The sequence below is a fragment of the Zalophus californianus genome, chromosome 8, assembly GCF_009762305.2.
Source record: "Zalophus californianus isolate mZalCal1 chromosome 8, mZalCal1.pri.v2, whole genome shotgun sequence".
Taxonomy (NCBI): Eukaryota; Metazoa; Chordata; class Mammalia; order Carnivora; family Otariidae; genus Zalophus; species Zalophus californianus.
In genome coordinates, this window is record NC_045602.1 from 39307048 (window position 1) to 39327355 (window position 20308).

Genomic DNA, 20308 nt, shown 5'->3' on the forward strand with positions numbered 1-20308 from the left:
TTATAATGAGGATTTAATAAGTGAATACATGTAAAATGCTGAGAACAATGATAGGTATATAAAAAGCACTCAAGAAGAGTTAACTATAATTGCCGCTACATTCCCCTATGCTGATACTATTTAACATGCCAATATTCCCAGAAGAGTGAAGATTTGAAAAATTTTTTACTTTGTAGTAATTTCCACTGTTACTACCAAGTGGACAGAATGAGCCCTCCCTTTGCCTGAGAGGCACTGGTTGAGACTCCAAATAACAGAAAACATTTATAGAAAAAATTGATATATATGATATAGTTATCAGTAAAAAACAGATCTTACAGAAAAAGCACAAAGTGAAAAGGGTGTTATAAATTTTCTTCATTCCAAAAGGAAAAAGCCTTCAGTACTTTGAGAGCTGAGGTGGTCTAAATGCTCAGCATGGTCTCTGGCACACAGTAAGCACTCAATAGAAGTTGGATGAGAAGCCTGAGAAATTAATGGATAAATGACTATTACCTTGAACAGCTCAAATACTATTTCCAAATCACTATAAAACAACTGGGAAACCCATACACTTCTCTATTTAGGTTCCCTCACTCTTCTCTACAGATGTTTAATCATATAGGTGAAATATGAAAGGAGACACAAGAGTGGTTGCTATATTCTGTTTAAGAGTTATTAGTGGTACTTGGCAGAATTTAATCTCCCAAGTGTGTCAAAATCTAACATTTGCTTAAAAAAAAAATCAAAAACTATAAAGGTAATGTGCGCCATATACAGTGGTACTATTTGATGTCTTTTAAAGATACAGTACCTACCTGCCTCATATTTATAATTTATACAGGAATTTATCATTTGTAAACTTACACAGGAATCTATCTCTACATGTTCATCTGAGCTAGTTTCAGAACTTTGAAAATTTTTTAAAAACTGATAAATGATCAGGAAAAAAAACTAAGCTATGAAGAATTAAACTGGTTAATGGAAGAAAAAATTGGTGCATTTTATAAAAATCAACAAGAATCTTCCCAACTATTTTTTTTCCTGAAAACAATGATCTCAATTTTAAAGTACCAGAATTCGATGGCTAGAACCTCACACCTGCTCGATAGAGAAACACACTGTTTCTATCATCCAGTTTCTTCCCTTTATTTTATGAGCTTTTCTTTCTTTCTTTTTAAAACCTGGTAATCCTCACATTAAAAAATTCTAGGACAGGGGTCGGCAAATTATGGCCAATGTCCAAATATGGCTTCCTGCCCATACTGTACACCAGATGGCCAAGATGGTTTTTTTGTTTGTCTGGTTTTTTTTACATTTTTAAAGGGCTATAAAATAAATCAAAGAAGAATATTCGACAGAGATGTTATGTGGCTAGCAAAACCTAAAATATTTACTCTGACCCTTTACAAAAAACTTTGCTGATCCTGCTCTAGGGTATTATTTATTACAGCTTACTCAGTAATTCAAGATAATTTATATCAATGATAGTTCACAGTGAATCATTACATTTTACGGTGGCAATTAGCACAGAACTCCTTCGTAACAATATTTGGGGTCTTCATGCCTACCATTTAGTTCCAATAACCAGCTAAGTTGTTTTTTTAGAATGCTAGCACAGAACCCCGCACAGTATGGAAGTTCAAGTATCAAACTCAGACCACGTGAACGACAGTACTTCAGTTATAATGCTAGTCTAAAGTAGTGGAATAGCCTGGATACAGGAAACCCTTTTTCTCTCTTGAGAATTCAGATCAACTGATAAGCAAAGAAAGCTCAAACCATTTTATCCTCTTTGTACATCCCCCATTCTTACTTAAAAGGAAAATAATTCTTCCTTGCTTTCTCTGAAGTCTACCCCAGGCGAGAGGTACAGATGTGTGTGTGTGTGTGTGTGTGTGTGTGTATCAAAATCTCAAATGTGTTTTCTAATTAGGTTTCCTTGTAGAGAGTTCTCCCCAAGTATTCAAAAGAAAACAAACACAGAAACTTACTCCAGAGCAGGTCTCAGAACTCTGACTTTTAATGCTTCTAATATTCGATTTAACTCCACAAATGGTTCTTTCTGACTTGGGTCTACAGAAAGACCAGATTCCTGAAAAAAACAGAATTAACTTTTGTTAGCAATAATAAGGTAAAGAGATATGGTAAAAACATATTCCAAATTATAAAATATGGGTCAATCCATTAAAAATAATTTCTAACATGTACTTCTATGGTACAGACTGATGACTGAGCCCTACTACCATTCTTTCTAATAGTAGTAGAATCCCTGTGTATTCCACACAGAGCCGAGTACATAACTCTATGGAATAAAGCTGGATATGACTTTGTGAGGTGTAAATTCTGGCCAGTGAAACAGAAACATGCACTCTTCGCCCCTTTCTGGAGTACCGAAGGGTGTAGCTAGAGTTCTGACTGCTACCCTGGGCCATCAGAACAAGGACACCTTGGAAAGAGCAGAGCTGCAAGGAAGCCAGGTCCCGAAAAGCCTCCCGGAGCATAGCTACTGTATCTGCTGGGGATGGCTTACCACCTCCCATTTCTGTGCAAGAGAAATAAACCTCATTTTTTTTTTTTTTAAAGCACTGGTATTTTGGGTCTTTGTTACTTATAAATAAGCTTAAACCTAACTGACATAACTCCCTTTAGGAAATTTATACAGACACACACAAAATTCCCAAAAGGTACAGAGAAAGACCTGAGTTACTGTTTTTCTGGATTGTTTAAAATAGAAGGGGTGCCTGGCTGGTCAGTCAGTACAGCATGCAACTCTTGATCTTGAGGTTGTGAGTTCGAGACCCACCTGGGGTGCAGAGATTACTTAAAAATAAAATCTTTTAAAAAATAAAAAAATAAAATAGAAAAGGCTTAGATTAGAGATCTGGTTTACAGACTGGCTTTAAACTATTTAATCTTTATAGTCCTTCATTTTTCCCTAAACAGAAAACTCAATAGCACATGGTGGCTTAGAATAGAGTTTGAAGACCTCAATTTGGGACTGAATCCTAGTTTCTTCAGTAAGGAACTTGTATGGCCTTGGGCAAACCACTTCTCCAGACCTCAGCTTCCTTATCTATAGAATGGAAGCAATTTCTAGCAATTTCTATCTCACAGGATTGCAGTGAGGAATAAAGGCAGGGGTTGGCTTGTGGACTCAACACATGGCAGCTGCCACCATTATGACTAGGTGATACTGGTGGACTATTCTGAGATCCCCAAGCTTATGTTTACTAGCCATAAAAGACAAAAGCTGCTCACCTGAAGTAAATTATAGCTTAAAACTCATCTGATAAACAAAATGCTACAAGCTGGGCCAGATTCTTCTCTGCTATCCTACCTTCCCTATTAAAAGAGGAAGTGGAGAAAGTAGTATCACTTTTGACCCCTTGGTTGATGACCTGGGACCAATGTGATGCGGCAGGGATAAGGAAAAAACAATTCAAATAAGAAGTTCTCGAACTGTAGTTTTCACCAATTAAAAAAAAAAAAAAAAAAGACCTCCTAGTACAATGAGGTCAGCCCTGATACTTAAAATATTAAAAATTTCTCTACAGCCAGCAGAAGATTCAAAGATCCCAAGGAGCCCCCTCAGTTCTGTTGCATGTCCTCACACACCGGCACGCTGTTACCTGGCAGAGCTCTTCAGCTACATCCAGCATTCCTTGTCGAAAGAAGTGCTCCACCATCACCTCATTGAGCAGCCTCTGACTGTCTGCCTGCCAGCAGCCATCTATTCCCACACTGCTAATGTCAGAATCAAAATTCTGAAAAAAGAAAACAGATCAGGAATTCACTAGGATAGATCACTTTATAGGATTTTCACCCCACCTAACAGAAAGAGTGCCCTTCATTTCGCTCAAATATCCACAGTAAGGACCCAATTCAAGTCATCTGCAGCCTATGAAAGTTGTTTTTCCACTGCTCCGTTCTAAAACTTGTCACTCTCGTTGATTATTGCTAGAAGAGTAAATGAGTACATTTTCAGAGGGTTTTTTGGGAAAATATGTTTAATCATTTCAAATAAATTTATTTCTACACAATATAGCAATATTTTCAGGTGTACAGTGCTACCTAGAAAAACATATTCAAGGCAGCACTGTCTAAATGGAAAAGAGAGAAAACGCATATGCCCAACACAGAATTAAATAATCATGGCACAGCCCAACAACTGCTGTGCCAAGGTAGGGGATGGGGGTGGGAGAATGGCCAGATAATTAAGAATGCAGGCTCTGAGGCCAATCTACCTGGGTTTGAATCCTGGTTCTCTTACTAGCTGTGTGATCTTGGCCAAATCAGTCAAGGTCTTTGAGCCTTAGCTTCCTTATCTTAAGTGGAGAAAATAACAGCACCTTCCTATGATGGGCTGCATCTTCCTAAAATTCCCATGTTGAAGTCCTAATTCCCAGTACCTCATTAAATTAAGATAAGATGTCATTATGGTGGGCCCTAATCCAACAGGACTGGTATCCTTATAAAAAGAGGAAATTAGGACACAGGTTAAGTACAGAGGAAAGACCCATGTGTTAGGGACTGAATGTCTGTATGTGTCCACTCCCCCACCCCTCCCAAATTCCTACACTGAAGCCCTAACCACCAATGTGGCTGTATTTGGAGATGGTCTGCGAGGAGGAGATAAAGGTTAAATGAAGTCATAAAGGTGGGGCCCTAATCCAATAGCACTGGTGCTCTTATAAGACAAGGGAAAAACACCAGCATGTTCTCTCTCTCTCCACCCTGTGAGGACACAGTGAGAAGGCAGTCATCTATAAGCCAGGAAGGAGGTCGTCTGCCCTCAATAGGAAATGAGTTGGCCAGCACCTTGATCTTGCACTTCCCAATCTCCAGAACTGTAAGAAAAATAAGTTTCTATTGTTTAAACAACCTAGTCTACGGTATTTTGTCTTGGCAGCTCAAACAGACGAAGACCCCATGTGAAGATCCCAGGAGAAGGTGGCTATCTACCAGTCAAGAAGACAGGCCTCAGCGGAAACCAACCCTGCCAGCACTTGATCTTGAACTTCTAGTCTCCAGAGCTGTGGAAAAATAAAGGTCTGTTTAAGCCACCCAGTCTGTGGCATTTTGTTATAGCAGCCCTAGCAAATTAATATACTCCTTTATTGGTTAAATGAAATGGTAGTTGCTACTATTCTAATATTACTATTCATAATGAAAAAGTGATGTTCATCACTATGTACCTACTAATATGGAAAAATGGCCATGACACCTTAAGTGAAAAAAGCAAGTTTTACAAAATTATGACCCCATTTTTGTTTTTTAAAAAAGGAATACTTGCAATGCTTAGGAAAAAAATCCAAAAGAATATAAGTATTAGCAGAGATTATCACTGGAGATTACCACTCTCCACACAAAGAGCAAATATCCCTTTTATGATAAACTAAAAGATTTTCTTAAAACACACGTTAAGAGTTCCAGTTCTGGGTAAGATTTACATGTAAGCACATTCCACCCTGTCTATCCCACTGAATGCAGTTATAAAATCAGCACAGAGTGAAGGCAGCAGCCATTTGAGGACACTAAAAAGTGATTCTAGATCTTCCTCCACTTATGATGGGTTAAATCCTGATAAACATAACGTAAACTGAAAATGAATTTAGTACACCTAACCTACCAAACGTCATAGCTTAGCCTAGCCTATCTTACACATGCTCAGATGCTTCCATTAGCCTACAGTTGGGTAAAATCATCAAACACAAAGCCCACTTTATAACGAAGTATTGACTATCTCATGTAATTTACTCAGTACTGTAATGAAAGTGAAAACCAGAATGGTGATACGATTCTAAGTGTACTGGTCATTCACCCTCGTGATCGTGTGGCTGATGGGGAGCTGCAGCTCAGTGCTGCTGCCCAGCATTCACAAGAGTAACGTACTGCATGGTGCTGCCAGCCCTGGAAAAGATAAAAATTCAAAAGTCCAAGTACAGTTTCTACCAGATGCATATCGCTTTCACACCATCATAAAGTAAAAAAAAAATTATAAGTCAAATCATCCTAAGTCAGGGACCATCGACAGTAGTAAGTGGAATGGGAAGAGGGTCACAGAACTAGTGGTGAGTTTACTACTTTTTTCCCTCCAATACCTCTCAGCCTGGATGCAACACAGCCAAAACACAGAACTAGGCATGATGTGGACATCATAACCAGAATGTGGACACAGCGTTCCAGGGGAAGCCCTCTAGTTCCGGCATGAGAAACAGGAATGGGTTTCTCCTATCACCCAGAAAGGAAGAGAAAAAAGCACATGTTTTTTCCCTCCATTTTCTCGCACCTCTAGCTCAAGGCAGTCTGACGGTACATTAGTTTTCTATTGCAACTTAAATCAACAAAATTTTATTATCTCACAGCTTGACAGATCAGAAGTCCAATAGGCTCACACCATTTCTCTGCTCCAGGTCCCATAAAGCTGAAATCAAGGTGTCAGTGACCTAGGCTCTTATCTGGGAGAATACAAGATGAATCTCCTTCCAGGCTCGTTCAGGTTGTTGCAGAATAAAGTTCCATGAAGTTTTAAGACCATGCAGTTTTAGGTCCTTGTTTCCTAACTGGCTGTAGGGGTTGTTCTCAGCTTCTAGAAGCCACTCACATTCCCTGGCTCATGGCCCCCTCTATCTTCAAAAGCCAACAAAAGACGTGACATCCCTCACACTCTGAATCTGCTTTTTCTCTTTCTACCAACCTCTATGGCTTTTAAGGGCTCCTGTAAATTATACCAGGCTCACCTAGATAATCTCCCTATTTTAAGGTCGACTGCTTAGTAACCTTAATTATACCTGTGAAGTCCCTTCAAGGCAGTACCTAGATAAATGTTTGAATAACCAGGGATCAAGAATCTTGGGAGGATATATTTAGAATCCTGCCTACTACAGCAGGCAACCTAAAACTCTGGCAGAGGGGGTCCTTTCTCTCCAATCAGAGGAGCTGTGGTCCCAAGAAGGGGCAAAAACCTCTACTGCATCTTTGCTTTCTGTCCTTCCACCACCTAGCCCCAGATACAGGCACAGTCATAGTAAGTGTACAGAGGAGTAGGGTAAAACAAAGCCCCAGTTTTCTGGCCAAATGACCAAAAATGTGGCCCCAGAGAACTATATAGTCCCAGTGAGATCATAGAGAGGGAAGAATTCAGAAAAGCGACCCCTTAAAATTAAAGTTGTTTATGAACTCCTGGGCTCACTCTCCAGTTGCACATGCATGGGCTGAACCTAAGCAACATACCAGACTTTAAAAACTGAACTAGGGGACAGAACTAGATTCCAGGTCCCAGAATGGCCACTGGTTGGCACACAAATAAGACATATCTGGATAGCTCTGACACTGAAACCACAACTCAGAGAAGACTGATCAGAACTTGTAGCCTGAACTCAACCAGGCTGACTGTCTGCTAAAACAGAAATATCAACATTCTCCATAGAATTTAAACAAGACCCAGAGTCTTGTAACATAATACAGTTGACCCTTGAACAATCTGGGTTTGAACTGCACAGATCCACTTATACATGAATTTTTTTCTGATAAATACACCACAGTGCTGTATATGTATTTTCTCTTCCTTACGATTTTCTTAATAACATTTTCTTTTCTCTAGCTTAAATTATAAGAATATAGTATATTACACATATACAAAATATGTGTTTATCAACTGTTCATGTTATCAGTAAGGCTCACACCCAACAGTAAGTTATCAGTAGTTAAGTTTGGGGGGAGTCAAAAGTTGTATGTAGATTTTCAATGTGCAGGATGCTGTTCCAGGGTCAACTGTATTAAAAATGTCCAGGATACAATCCAAAATCATCTGGCATACAACGAACTAAGAAAATCTAAACTCACATCGGAATAGATGGTTCAACAGACATCAATGCCAAGATGACAGATACTAAAGTCACCAAACACTTTAAAGTTATAAAACTGCTTTATAAAGGAAGAGCAAACACTTTCGAAAAAAAGACAGAAAGTCTTAGCAAAGAAACAGAAGACACAGTAATCAAAATAACTCACTGAATGGATTCAATATCAGAATGGAGGTGACAACAGAAAAAGTCAGTGAATATCAACAGAAATTATCTAATCTAAACAATAAAAAAGACTGGAAAAAATGAACAGAGCCTCAGAGACCTGTGGGACAAGACATCTAATATGCATGTCATCCGAGTACCAGAAGAAGAGAGAGTAATGGAGAAAAAATATTTCCCAAACTTAGCAAAAGACATAAATCTAGATTCAAGACGCTCAGCAAACTCGAAAGAGGATAAACTCAAAGAAATCCAAACCCAGACACCTTACAATCAAATGGCTGAAAACTAAAGACAAAGAAAAAAATCTTCAAAGTGCCTAGAGAAAAGTGATGCATTGCTTACAGAATTCTCCACAGAAACCACGGTGACTAGAAAGAAGTCACTCAACATTTTTCAAGTACTAAAAGAAAAGAATGATCATCCCAGAATTTTATGTTAAGTAAAAATATCCTGTACAAATGAAGATGAAATAAAAACATTCTCAGATGAAAGAAAGCTGAATTTGTTGCCAGAAGACCTGCTCTAAAAGAACTGTTGTAAATTCTTCAGATAGAAAGGAAATGATACCAGAAGTAAATTCTGAACATCAAGAATGAAGAAAGAACAAGTCTACCTTGTGGTCTAAAAGCTTTCCCTAACCAGATACCACCTCACACCTGTCAGAATGGCTAATATTAACAACACAAGAAACAAAAGGTGTTGGCGAGGATGCAGAGAAACGGGGACCCTCTTAACACTGCTGGTGGGAATGCAAACTGGTACGGCTACTCTGGAGAACCATTTGGAGATTTCTTAAGAAGTTAAAAATAGAACTACCCTACAACCCAGCAATTGCACTACTAGGTATTTACCCAAAGGATACAAAAATACAGATTCAAAGGGGTATATGCACCCTGATGTGTACAACAGTGTTATCAACAATAGCCAAACTATGGAGAGAGCCCAAGTGTGCCTGTTGAATAGATAAAGAAGATGTGGTATATATACATAATGAAATATTACTCAGCCACCAAAAAGAATGAAATCTTGCCATCTTCAACAACATGATGGAGCTAGAGTGTATTGTGCCTAGTGAAATAAGTCAGAAAAAGACAAATACCATCTGATCTCACTCATATGTGGACTTTAAGAAAGAAAACAGATGAACATACGGGAAGGGGGAAAAGAAAAAAAAGGAGATAGGGAAACAAGCCATAAGTGACTTTTTTTTTTAAGATTTTATTTATTTATTTGAGAAAGAATGAGAGCACGAGAGGGAAGAGGGTCAGAGGGAGAAGCAGACTCCCCGTTGAGCAGGGAGCCCAATGCGGGACTCGATCCCAGGACTCCAGGATCATGATCTGAGCCAAAGGCAGCCACTTAACCAACTGAGCCACCCAGGCGCCCATAAGTGACTCTTAATGACAGAGAACAGAGTGAGGGTTGATGGAAGGAGGTGAGGAGGGATGGGCTAGATAGGTGATGGGTATTAAAGAGGGCACTTACGATGAGCACTGGGTATCATATGTAAGTGATGAATCACTGAGTTCTACTCCAGAAATCAACAGTGCACTACATGTTAACTAATAAAATTTAAATAAATAAAATAAAATAAAATAAAAAATAAAAGCTTTCCCTAATGAATTTTACTTTCACTCCCTAAATCTTACATAGGCATTACCAAATAAACCTCTTGCATTTTTTTAAGCACATAAATTTAATTAGACAAGATCATTTAGATTTAACTGAAATTACAATCCTAGGCAATCGCTGCTTAACTCAGACCAAGAAACACAGGATTACTTTATAGCACATACAAGAACAGGCAGAAACTGCTAAGCACCCACCATTTACAATTACCACAATGCAGGAGAGTTCTCCTCTCCAACATTGAGCACATTTTTCTTTAAAGAGCTATCTACCCTTATTTTGGATGTCAATCCAATAGCCTAAAACAAAACACATACATTAAGACTCAGAATTACTTAGACAAAAACCAAAAATGAACAAGAAAAATTACCGTCAGAATCTTAAATTTTATTTACTTGCTTTTTATAGACCTCTTTCTTGGTCTAGTACTTAACCTAAAGAATACTAATAATACCAAGTACCTAAATGCTAAAGCAATAGCTACCATACAAATACTAAATAGGCTGTCCCTAGCACTGAAGAAAAAGCCACAACTGCTTGCATAAGGCTAATTTCAAATCAGACTATCAGATTCTGCCTGTTGAGAGATGACTTTATAACAGTTCACCAATGCTTTTGAGTAGATTATTGTATCTCTATGCCGTCTATGACCACTAGAATGCTGGAAATGGAGATGGTGCTACTCTGTTCCTCTTCCAGACTAGAGCAGAGGCCATACGGATGATGATGTCATAGACAGTCTCGTATTTTCTGCCCCAGACAAATGGCCATTCAAATGAATAAAGGAATGGCTATCTGAAGATGACACAATTTATAACAAACTCCAGCATCTGCCTGTATTTCTCTCAATGTCTAAGTGTACCCTATAAGCAAGAATCATTGAGACGACATAAGAAAGATTCCTCACTGATCTAGCGACCTCATTCAATCCAAACATAGCCTTCAGATTTCTACTTATTCATTTAATAATTATACTCCAATTCCATCAAGCCCCAACAAATTTATAAGGTTCCTGTTCTGCAGGAAAGAAATGAAACAACTTTGGAAGACACATCGGTCATCTCAAAGGACAGAGCATGTTAAAAGAGACTATTTTATTTGGCAGTATAAAGTCCAAATTTTAATAGCTACCATCAGATAATAACTGCTCAAGAAAAGAATTCCTTCAAATCTTTCCTTAATATACATTAAAAAGTTAATTTTGATCATCTGAAAATGTTAAAACCTAAGAGTTTAATATTTAAACAAATTTAAACAATTTTACTATGCTCCTCACGTACCTTTATTTCCATAAGGTATACCCTAGTCACTGCTATACGGGTAAGGAAAAAAATCAAACACGCTTACGCTCAGGATATCTTTACTACATTCAAATTCTAATTCGATAGTCTTGGAAAATATAACTAAACATGAATAAGCAATGCATTAGATGAAATTTTCTGATCTCCCTTCTACCATTCTGACTTTCCAGTTTAAACTATCAAGGCAGAAAAATAAACTACTTTCACAGCTTATTTTCTGCTCACATGTAGTAAAAATTAAAGTTAAAATTGTAACTTGAGGAAATGCAGGATAGTGTTACTCCTTTTGTTACAACTGTATGTTCTTTCTGTTGCATCAGTGCTAGGATCAGTTCCAGCTTCTGTTGCTAGGTGACCAAACTCGTTTGCATGGCTGCAGGAAATCAGTAGCATTGCAAACAAGCCAAGAAGTGGCTAATAAAAAGAAATATCTATTATTAGTACTTCTGTTTTACTGTACTTTGTCCTTTTACATTTTTCAAGAAAAAACTTGAAACGATGTTCTTAAATGTGAAAGCAGAATTCAAACAAGAATCAAAAACAAAAAAGCACACATTCAAGGGTGTGTCTGCCTGGCAAGGATGTTATAGCTTAGAAATGATACATTAATTCATACACTATCTCATGTATGTACTTTCAGTGCCATTCATATTTTTGATGATTTTAAGTTTAAAAATCTGGAAGCTGAGGGATACCTGGGTGGCTCAGCTGGTTAAGCATCTGACTCTTGTTTTCGGCTCAGGTCATGATCTCAGAGTCATGAGATCAAGCCCCGCAACTGTCTGTGCTCAGTGTGGAGTCTACTTGAGATTCTCTGCGTCTCCCATCTCCCCCGCCCACGTGCCTGCTCTTTCTCAAATAAACTATTAAAACCTTTTTTAAAAAAAATACAAAGAGGGGTGCCCGGGTGGCTCAGTTGTTAAGCATCTGCCTTCGGCTCAGGTCATGATCCCAGGGTCCTGGGATCGAGCCCCACATCGGGCTCCCTGCTTGGCAGGAAGCCTGCTTCTCCCTCTCCCACTCCCCCTGCTTGTATTCCCTCTCTCGCCGTGTCTCTCTCTGTCAAATAAAATTAAAAATATATATATATATATAAATAAATAAAATCTGGAAACTGAGACAGAGAAGGAGTAAATAACTTTAATAAAACTATGAAATCTAAACAGATCATCCTATCTCCTTGGCCACATCATGGACATGCTTACAAACTGGTTAGACTTTGAGGACTGGTTTTGATTGTTCACCATTCAAAACCAATACATTTCTGAAATACAGTTTATGAAATTATATATTTTTTTAAAGTAGGCTCCATGCCCAGCATGGTGCCCAAATCCATGACCCTGAGATCAAGACCAGACCTAAGATCGACCAAGCCACAGAGGCACCCCTGAAATTATAATTATTGAGCAGACAATGGTAACAATACATGAAAAAACTCAGTAATTATTTTAATTCTTAAGTGTCAATTCTTTAATACTGTTAATAATTAAAAAAAAAAAAACTCCCCCACCTACTTTTTAAGAAAAATTGGTGTATGAACCTAACAGTGTGCTATTGTTATACCTAGCAGGAATCAATTTCTCTTCTAAGCATACAATTAATCTGGTTTACCAGTGAGGGACAGAGGTAGACCACAAAGGATACTTAACAGGGAATTAAGAAGACCTGGATTCTGGTTCCACTCAGTCTGGGAAAAGATATCTACTTTACATACATACTTTACATACATCCAAAAGAGGTGTGTGTTTTTTTTAATTCCTCCCAATATGAGAACAAAACAATCAAAATTCCTCCCAAACAATAAAGACAAACAACCTAATTGAAAAAAAGTGGACAAAAGATGAGCAAGAAATTCACAAAAGGGAGAAATTCTGGTAGTCAAAAACATGAAAAGATGCTCAACCCCAAAGATGATGGAAATGCAAATTTATACAACTAGATAAATTAATCAGATGGATGTGAAATATTCAGAAAACTTCAAGTCTGATAATACCAAGTGTAGGTGAGAAACAGAACTGTTGTTTAGTACATGTTTGGTAGGACGGTAATTTAGTATAAGCCCTTCAGGGAAAAATTTAGCAAACCTAGTAAAGTTGATGATGAGGCATATGGTCTCAGATGAAATAATCCATATTTGGGCATATACCAGCCAGCGGTGCCTTGCAAACTATGGTTGGAAAATAAATTCAGTAGTGTGTCATAATCAGCATTTGTAGATGCATTTCTAGATGGAGATGCTACCTTCTTAAACGTTCCATTCTGTCCTCTGTATGATATTCATACTTCTATTTTGGTCTTCAAAGTTAAGAGAGAGGCAGGTTGTGCCAGATCAAGGAAGGAGCGGGGGAGGGGGGGCATACTGGTAAGTTCTTTATAAACAAAGGGGAGAGTAACATGACATGGTCAGAGATATGCCAAACTCCAGCACTGGGCTTTTAAAATCCTTAAAATGCTCCCTGATCTAACCATCTGTCACATTTGCATCCCTACCCCTCACAATTATTTTACATACCTTTCTGCTCTGGTCAATCTGCTTTCCCAACTGCCTCCTTATCTGAACAGATGACAGAAATTTGAGGAACTATTTTACTAATTTCCCAAAGATGGCACAGACCTCTAACCACTCTAGATGCATAAGAGAGAAATTCATACATACAAAGGATGCCCAAGGGCACTCACCAGGAGTTAATTCTCTCAAGGAACTCCAGTTAAGGAAGTTTTTTCAAAGTCTTAAAATCTTAGTATTTACCCAGTTCCTCCATCTGCTTTCTAGTTCTTTGATCAAAGTTTTCACATCTGTATCTGTGGACAATAATCCCTATCTTACAAAGTGTTGGTAAAGACTAACTAAATAAGGTACACCAAAATATCTACCAGGCCCTTATCCCACAGAAAGCCTTCAATACAACAGTAGCTGAATTGGAGAACCAGGCCTTGCCACCAAATCTTCTGATTCTACACTGAAAAGTGTCTTCATTTTAGAAAAGATAAATAAAAACAAAAAACACATTAACACAGGCATTAATAACAAATTCATTAATTTAAAAATCACTTGAATACAATTACACACTGCATTAGGTGGCACAACTTAATGGGTGTAAGGTCCCTATTCCCTCTCAACCCAACCTGACTTGGATGCTAGATTAAGCAAGCTATTTCATCTTCTAGCCTCAGGCAAAAGTGGGTCCATAACCCCTCCAGGCCCAATGGGATTCTTTGATCCTGCATCTTAATATGACACCTGATTGCAAAGGTTTAGGCTTTCTTCTGTGGACTAGACTATAATGCAAACAATTATCATTATCAACTAAAGAATGTAGTTTCATTCTGCTCAGAGCAGAAGAAGAACAAGATAGGCCCAGAGCTTAGAGCTAATGATGTTGTGTAACAGATGGCAAAAAAAAACAGAACTTAACTCATCTTCTCTTTTGAGAATGATCTTCAGACTGAAAAAGACAAAACCAATGTTGTTTCATGGAAACTGGAGCCTGATATGAGTGAAGAGACCCAGAGAGCATCTAGCTGCTGGTATGAGTCAGGACTCCTGGTCCCTCCTTTGCCCAAACAAGCTGGGTCTGAAGACAGGCTCAGGTAACCAGGGCTAGGTAAGACGGTAGCTGAACCTCAAAAGATGTCCCCTTCCCCACCTCTTGCTCTATTTCTCTCTAAAGAAGAATTTTGTTTCCCACAACAGACCACATTCTTTCAGGGGCTACTAATCACTTCTAGGTGCACATATTCCCAGCCCTTCTTTCCATAAGAGCTCTAATGAGAAAGATCCTAGGAGAGGGCTCTGAGGTACCCACCCTGGAGCAAGCAACTGTGGCCAAGCCTGGGTAGGTCAGATCCATCCTCAGACCATGCAACTGTGGCCAAACCCAACAAGGTATTGAGAATGTAGCTGCTCCTAGTCCAAATCACATAATTTAAAAAGAAACGCCTTCCATCTTGACTACAAAGATAGGAGATTTTTATTAAATGCCTTGCAAAAGTTTAGACACATAGTCTACTGCATTTTCTTGGATTACTCACTAGTAGTTCAGGGAGAAGAGTTAGTTTGACATGTCTTATTTTATTTTTAGGGAATACGTTCCTGGCTTTTTTTCATTGTTGTCTTTTTTATAACTTTGTTAACCATTCCTTTTCAGTAATTCTAAAAATTCAATACTCAAAATATATTATCAAATTGTCTGTCTGTATTTCAGAACTCAACTTAGCTCTTTTTCTTAATCAGAGTGTATTTTCTATTTCTAGTCATTTTCATTTCCTTTCTCCTTCATTAACAATAACATCTCTCTACTATATAAAGATTTATCTATTACATAATAACAGAACTTTAGAGCTAGTACATACCTGATCTCACCCACTCTATATCTCAGCTACTATTTAAGGCCAAATCCAACACCTTTTCTCCCATTGGTATCTTTTTCTCCTCTCATACCCCAGTCATACCTACATAAAAGGAAGTTCCAGATGGCTCACCCAGAACTATCTTAAATATTCTATATTTTGCTTTTTATGGCATTACTCCATTTTTTAACACAGTCAGCATTTTAACTCACCCATGTAGATGCTCCGTCTACTGGCAGATCAGCTTAGGCTGATGCTTTTTAGAAACTATTTTTAACCCTTATTTCCCCCCTTAAAACACTACCAGCCCTTCAATGGCCCAATTTCCTTGTGGAGCACTCATGAGTGAGATCTTTTTCCAAATCCTGATTCACCACTTCCAAGCTGTACACCTGGGATATGTTACTTAATATCTGAATCTTAAAATGGGAACAATGTTCCTATACCACTGAATATAAATATATGTACAGCGCCCAGCTCAATAGCTGGAACATGGTCAACACTCAATACATGACAGCTATTATCTTCCTACTCCGGACTTCTCCTTAGTCTAATTTCATCCTATTTAATGAGGGGAAGCAAATCCTCAACTGCTTATATCATTCACTCCTTTTTTCCCTAATCTCCTTGAATCAAATCCTTAGGCCTTCCATCAACCCTATTCCTGATAATGCAGCCACTCCAATAGTCAGTCCCAGAGCGTCTTTCACAGGAGTCCAGCATTTCTGTTGTTTAGCCTCTTCCTCAGTCCTACAGAAAACTATACCTCTGCTGTTTGAAATCTTAACTGTTCTTCCAAGTCAAATTTTTTTAAAGATTTTATTTATTTATTCATTTATTTATTTATTTAGAGCATGCATGTGAGCAGGGGGAGGGGAAAAGGGGGAGAGAGAGAGAGAAGCAGATTCTACAATGAGCATGACCCCGAGGATCACAACCTGAGCCTAAAGGGAGCCAGACACTTAACCAACTGAGCCACCCAGGCAACCCCCCCAAGTCAAATTTAAGATACCAACTCCACAAAACTTAGATTAAATAAGAGCACAATGATCTTCCCTTTACTTTACAGTAAACAGAGTGCATCCCATGCAAATTTATCTTATTTTGCCTCAGAATTTTCCCAGCTCTTTCATGTGTACAAGCAGCACTCTTACATGACCGAACTAGACCATACTCTTCTAAAGAACATGGACTATGTAATTTGCTTTCAACTATCCCACAACAGTGTCTAAATTCAGACAATTTAAAATCTTAGCACTATTAATTTTAACATAAACACACACACATATCTAAAGCAGTAATGGTTTTATTGACTTTTCGTACTTAGGAAGTAAACTCAAAAAAAGTCAAAAGACTTAAACACTGAAGTAAAAGCCCTGAGCAGGAGAGAATTCTAGATGTTCTTAAAATGGGAGAGGAAATTAAAAATAGGCCAACACATTGTTTTTACTAAAAATAATTTGCCACAGAACCCAATAGCTGATATTATTTAAATAGTGATCATACTATGATATGAAAAGAGTCAACTTAACATTAAGGCAGAAATCTTCAATAATTTTTTTATGTTCACAAAATTAAAAGCCAGAAAGTGCCTTGGCTAACACCACAAACATTTTTTACGCTTACATTAAATGATGACTAAAGAACTTTAAAACAAGCATTAAAACATTAAAGGAAAAAAAATCATTAAGCATGTCAAAAATTTACTAATGTTCCTCACTCAAAACCAGCCTGCTCATAAAGGAGTCACCAGCTTCTTTGTCTTCCTCTTGGCAGGGTGGAAACATGTGTCCATAACAAGGTGCTCACAGGCTGCTGGACAGCATTCCGGTTTATTACTCAAGTCTGTCTGCGGTACATAAAGGCCTGTACCACAATGGCTTCAGCTTCATCCTGTTTGCTCACCGTCAGCCCATAGGAGTCCACCCAACCTTATTACAATGGGTGGCCCTGGAAGCTTGTACAAATTTACCAGGTCCAAACTACAAGTCAGTGGAGTCCTATACAACAACAGCCTACACAAAATTCCTCAAGGATGTGAGAAGCACAGCGTCTAGGTAGTTCTAGTGTAGGTAACTTCCTGTTACAGCTCAGGCCAAACAGATGCTCCCACCTCAAAAAAGAGGGAGGGAGAAAATGCACTGAAAGATGGTCGAGAACTGGGTTAAAAGATCCAGGCTTTCTTCTGTGCCCCAGGACCATAATTCAACAAACACTTAACAGTATCAACTTAACAATGGAGTTTCATAGGATGGATCAGAAAAATCTGGAATCCAGGTCACCTAGAACCTAAACTACTTTCACAGCAACATAAAACCACACAAAAAATTCTTTTACTTGAAAAAGCCCTTATAACTTACATGACAAAAATGTCCTCCAAAGAGAAATGAGTAAATTAAAACATATAATCAGGAACATTCACTTCAAACACATCCGCACCAAAAAAGCCACAATATACATTAGTCACTATGCATTCCCTTGGTATCCATTCTCAAAAAAGGGATTCTTTTGTTTCTAGCACCAAATACACTTAAATGCTTTGTCTCAAAGATTAACCAAAATATTTGACAACAATTATGAGTATCTGTAAAGACTTGCTAGATCAGGAAGACATGCTCTGCAAGTCACCATTAGCTAGGGGGACAAGAGTAAAAAGAAGGTTCTAATAATTTGACAGGACAACAGGCACAATCTAGGAAATGGGGACACACAGTCACCCTATCAGTGGTAGAATACAAAGCTGGTCAATTACTGGCCCAAATACTCTAGATCCTAGTGGCCAGCAGTCCACACACTTGAGATATGGCTGCTGAGGCCATCCTCACCTATCTTGAATCTGGGATCTCTTCTCAGATACTTTCTCTTGATTGGCTGCTATGAAAACTTCAGCTCTTCCCACTATCATGGCATCTTCTGGTCTTGCTGTCCCCACCCTCTGTCGTAACTACAAGCAACCTGGTGGTCAAGCAGATGCCTCCTGTTACCTCCAAGGGCTTGAACCATTAGAATCAATAGATTGCCTTGGTCATTGTCAGCCACCAAAACCCGAAGCTTCCTAAATACCACCTAGAGAACCTGAAGGTCCCTCACTCACAGTGATTTAAGATCCTCTCTAAAGTGCCCCACCACCATTCCAGTGAGCCCTTAAGTTAGTACATACCAGCTGAAGATTTCCAATGCCATAGTCCCCCAAAAATCTGATGCCAAAGCCATTTCCAAAGCTTGTTCACTCTCGGAGTCACCAAACAGGCATCACAACCTCAAAGGTATTTCAGAGAATACTGCCTTCCCAGCCTTTGCTAGCAAATGCTATCACTAATCCAAATATCGTGTTGCTGCTGCCAAGACTACTTCTCAGGCCTCTTTTGCCAAGTTGAAACCCTCAGCACTATGGGAGTGGTGAAAGCTCTCTGAAAGGTCACTAACACTTCTGTAAACCACAGCTACCCAAACAATCCTTTGAGCCCCTGCCACACACTGTCCAGTCACACTGTACCTACCAGTTAGCAATATCTCCTTAGAAGCAGACAGTTCCGCCTTAGACTGCCTGGAGTCTAGCCCTTCAAGACTACTGCTCTACAGGATAATTTCTAACAGGTAGGTTAACCCATGAGTTAGACAAAGTCACCCTCTGGATTCCATGAGTTTCTATCTACATCATAGCTACTAGCTCTCCTACATTCAGACTAAGCAACTCATAGGACTGGTTTTTTCAACAAAGGGCCCTCCCAAAAGTTCTTCCTATCTTCCCACAAGTTTGTGTCAAAAAAAAATCCATAAACAGTTACAAATTCCCCAATGGCTGATGTAGTCAGAGGTATCACACAGAGGCCCTATCTCTTAGGCCCCACTATGAACTCCAAAGGCAAAACTGGCCCAGTGCTAAAAATAACCGCTTATAAGTAAACCACTAAGTCAAAGATTCAAGAGATGTCACCGGAATAATCACCCAATAGAAGTGGACTGCAACCAACCCACTCACTCACACAGTAAGCAACACTGGAGAAAAGCGACTAGCATGCACACAGGAAGACAACAGTTAGGATGATGCAGGGGAGACAGACGCAAGGGTATTATCCTAATCACCCCGTAAGAGAGACAGAGTCACTACTAGGGAACTATTCAGGAAGTAGGAAGTTACTTCTGTAAACACACTCCCTCACAGGAGTTAAAATTTCTTTGGAAGTTCACTCATCATGATACCAGGAACTGTAGTCATATAAGCAAATGTTTTTATTTTTGTTTTTTTAAATATCAACAGCAAACTTTAAGAATAACATAGTAAAACCAAATCTAAAAAAGTTAATAAAAGCCAGGATGAAAGGAATAGCATAAAAGAATTGAAGAAAGCAAATGTTATCAAAGCAGTGATAGGAGATGAAGGATGATGTTAAAAAATCCCAGACACTTCGTTCAACACCATACCTTATCAATGGCTTTTCCAACCCGAGAAACACTGCTGTGGATGTCTTTGTGGTCTGAGGCCAATTTTTGAACAGTGTCCTTTATTCTCTTACAGCACTGTGTCAAAACAAGTGAAAGTGTCCCTGATAATTCAGCATCTTGGCCTATAAAAAAGAGAGAGAGAAAGAAAGAAAGAAAAGATTGGTTACTCACAAAAGCAAATCCAAAGATGGCAAATTTCAAATAGGCCCTTTAGAACATGAAAGTTGGAAGAAAAGTGAAGAAAAACAAATATCTGCTTTGAAACAGATGGTCACATTCATAGATAACATTTTTCAAGTGAATGCTAAGAAAGTTATCTTAATTTATTTTTTGGAATAAATAAGAAAACTTTACTATGAAATAAGCCACTTTTGTAATTACTAAAATAGCACAGACTGTGAATGATACTGCCAAGGCATTTTTCAGAAAATATGGCTAACTGAATAAACTCATATATTCAATCCACTTAAAGTAAACTGTTCAAGTTATTCTCAAAACATTTTCATTGTTACTCAATTACCTAAAAGAGATATTTAGTCTAAATGCTTTATAATCTATATAAAGAAAATA

The 20308-nt window shown here is 38.4% G+C and overlaps 1 protein-coding gene across 2 annotated transcripts in view; it reads right to left on the minus strand.

Moving 5' to 3' along the window:
* Positions 1-20308, minus strand: part of RMND5A (required for meiotic nuclear division 5 homolog A) — a 58423-nt gene that overhangs the window by 18050 nt on the left and 20065 nt on the right. For both annotated transcript variants that reach the window (XM_027621386.1, XM_027621385.1), the window contains exons 2-4: positions 19718-19860; positions 3612-3746; positions 1974-2074 (exon numbers count right to left, since the gene is read on the minus strand). In XM_027621386.1, the coding sequence (XP_027477187.1) occupies positions 1974-2074; positions 3612-3746; positions 19718-19860 (379 nt within the window). The remainder of the gene's footprint in view (positions 1-1973; positions 2075-3611; positions 3747-19717; positions 19861-20308) is intronic.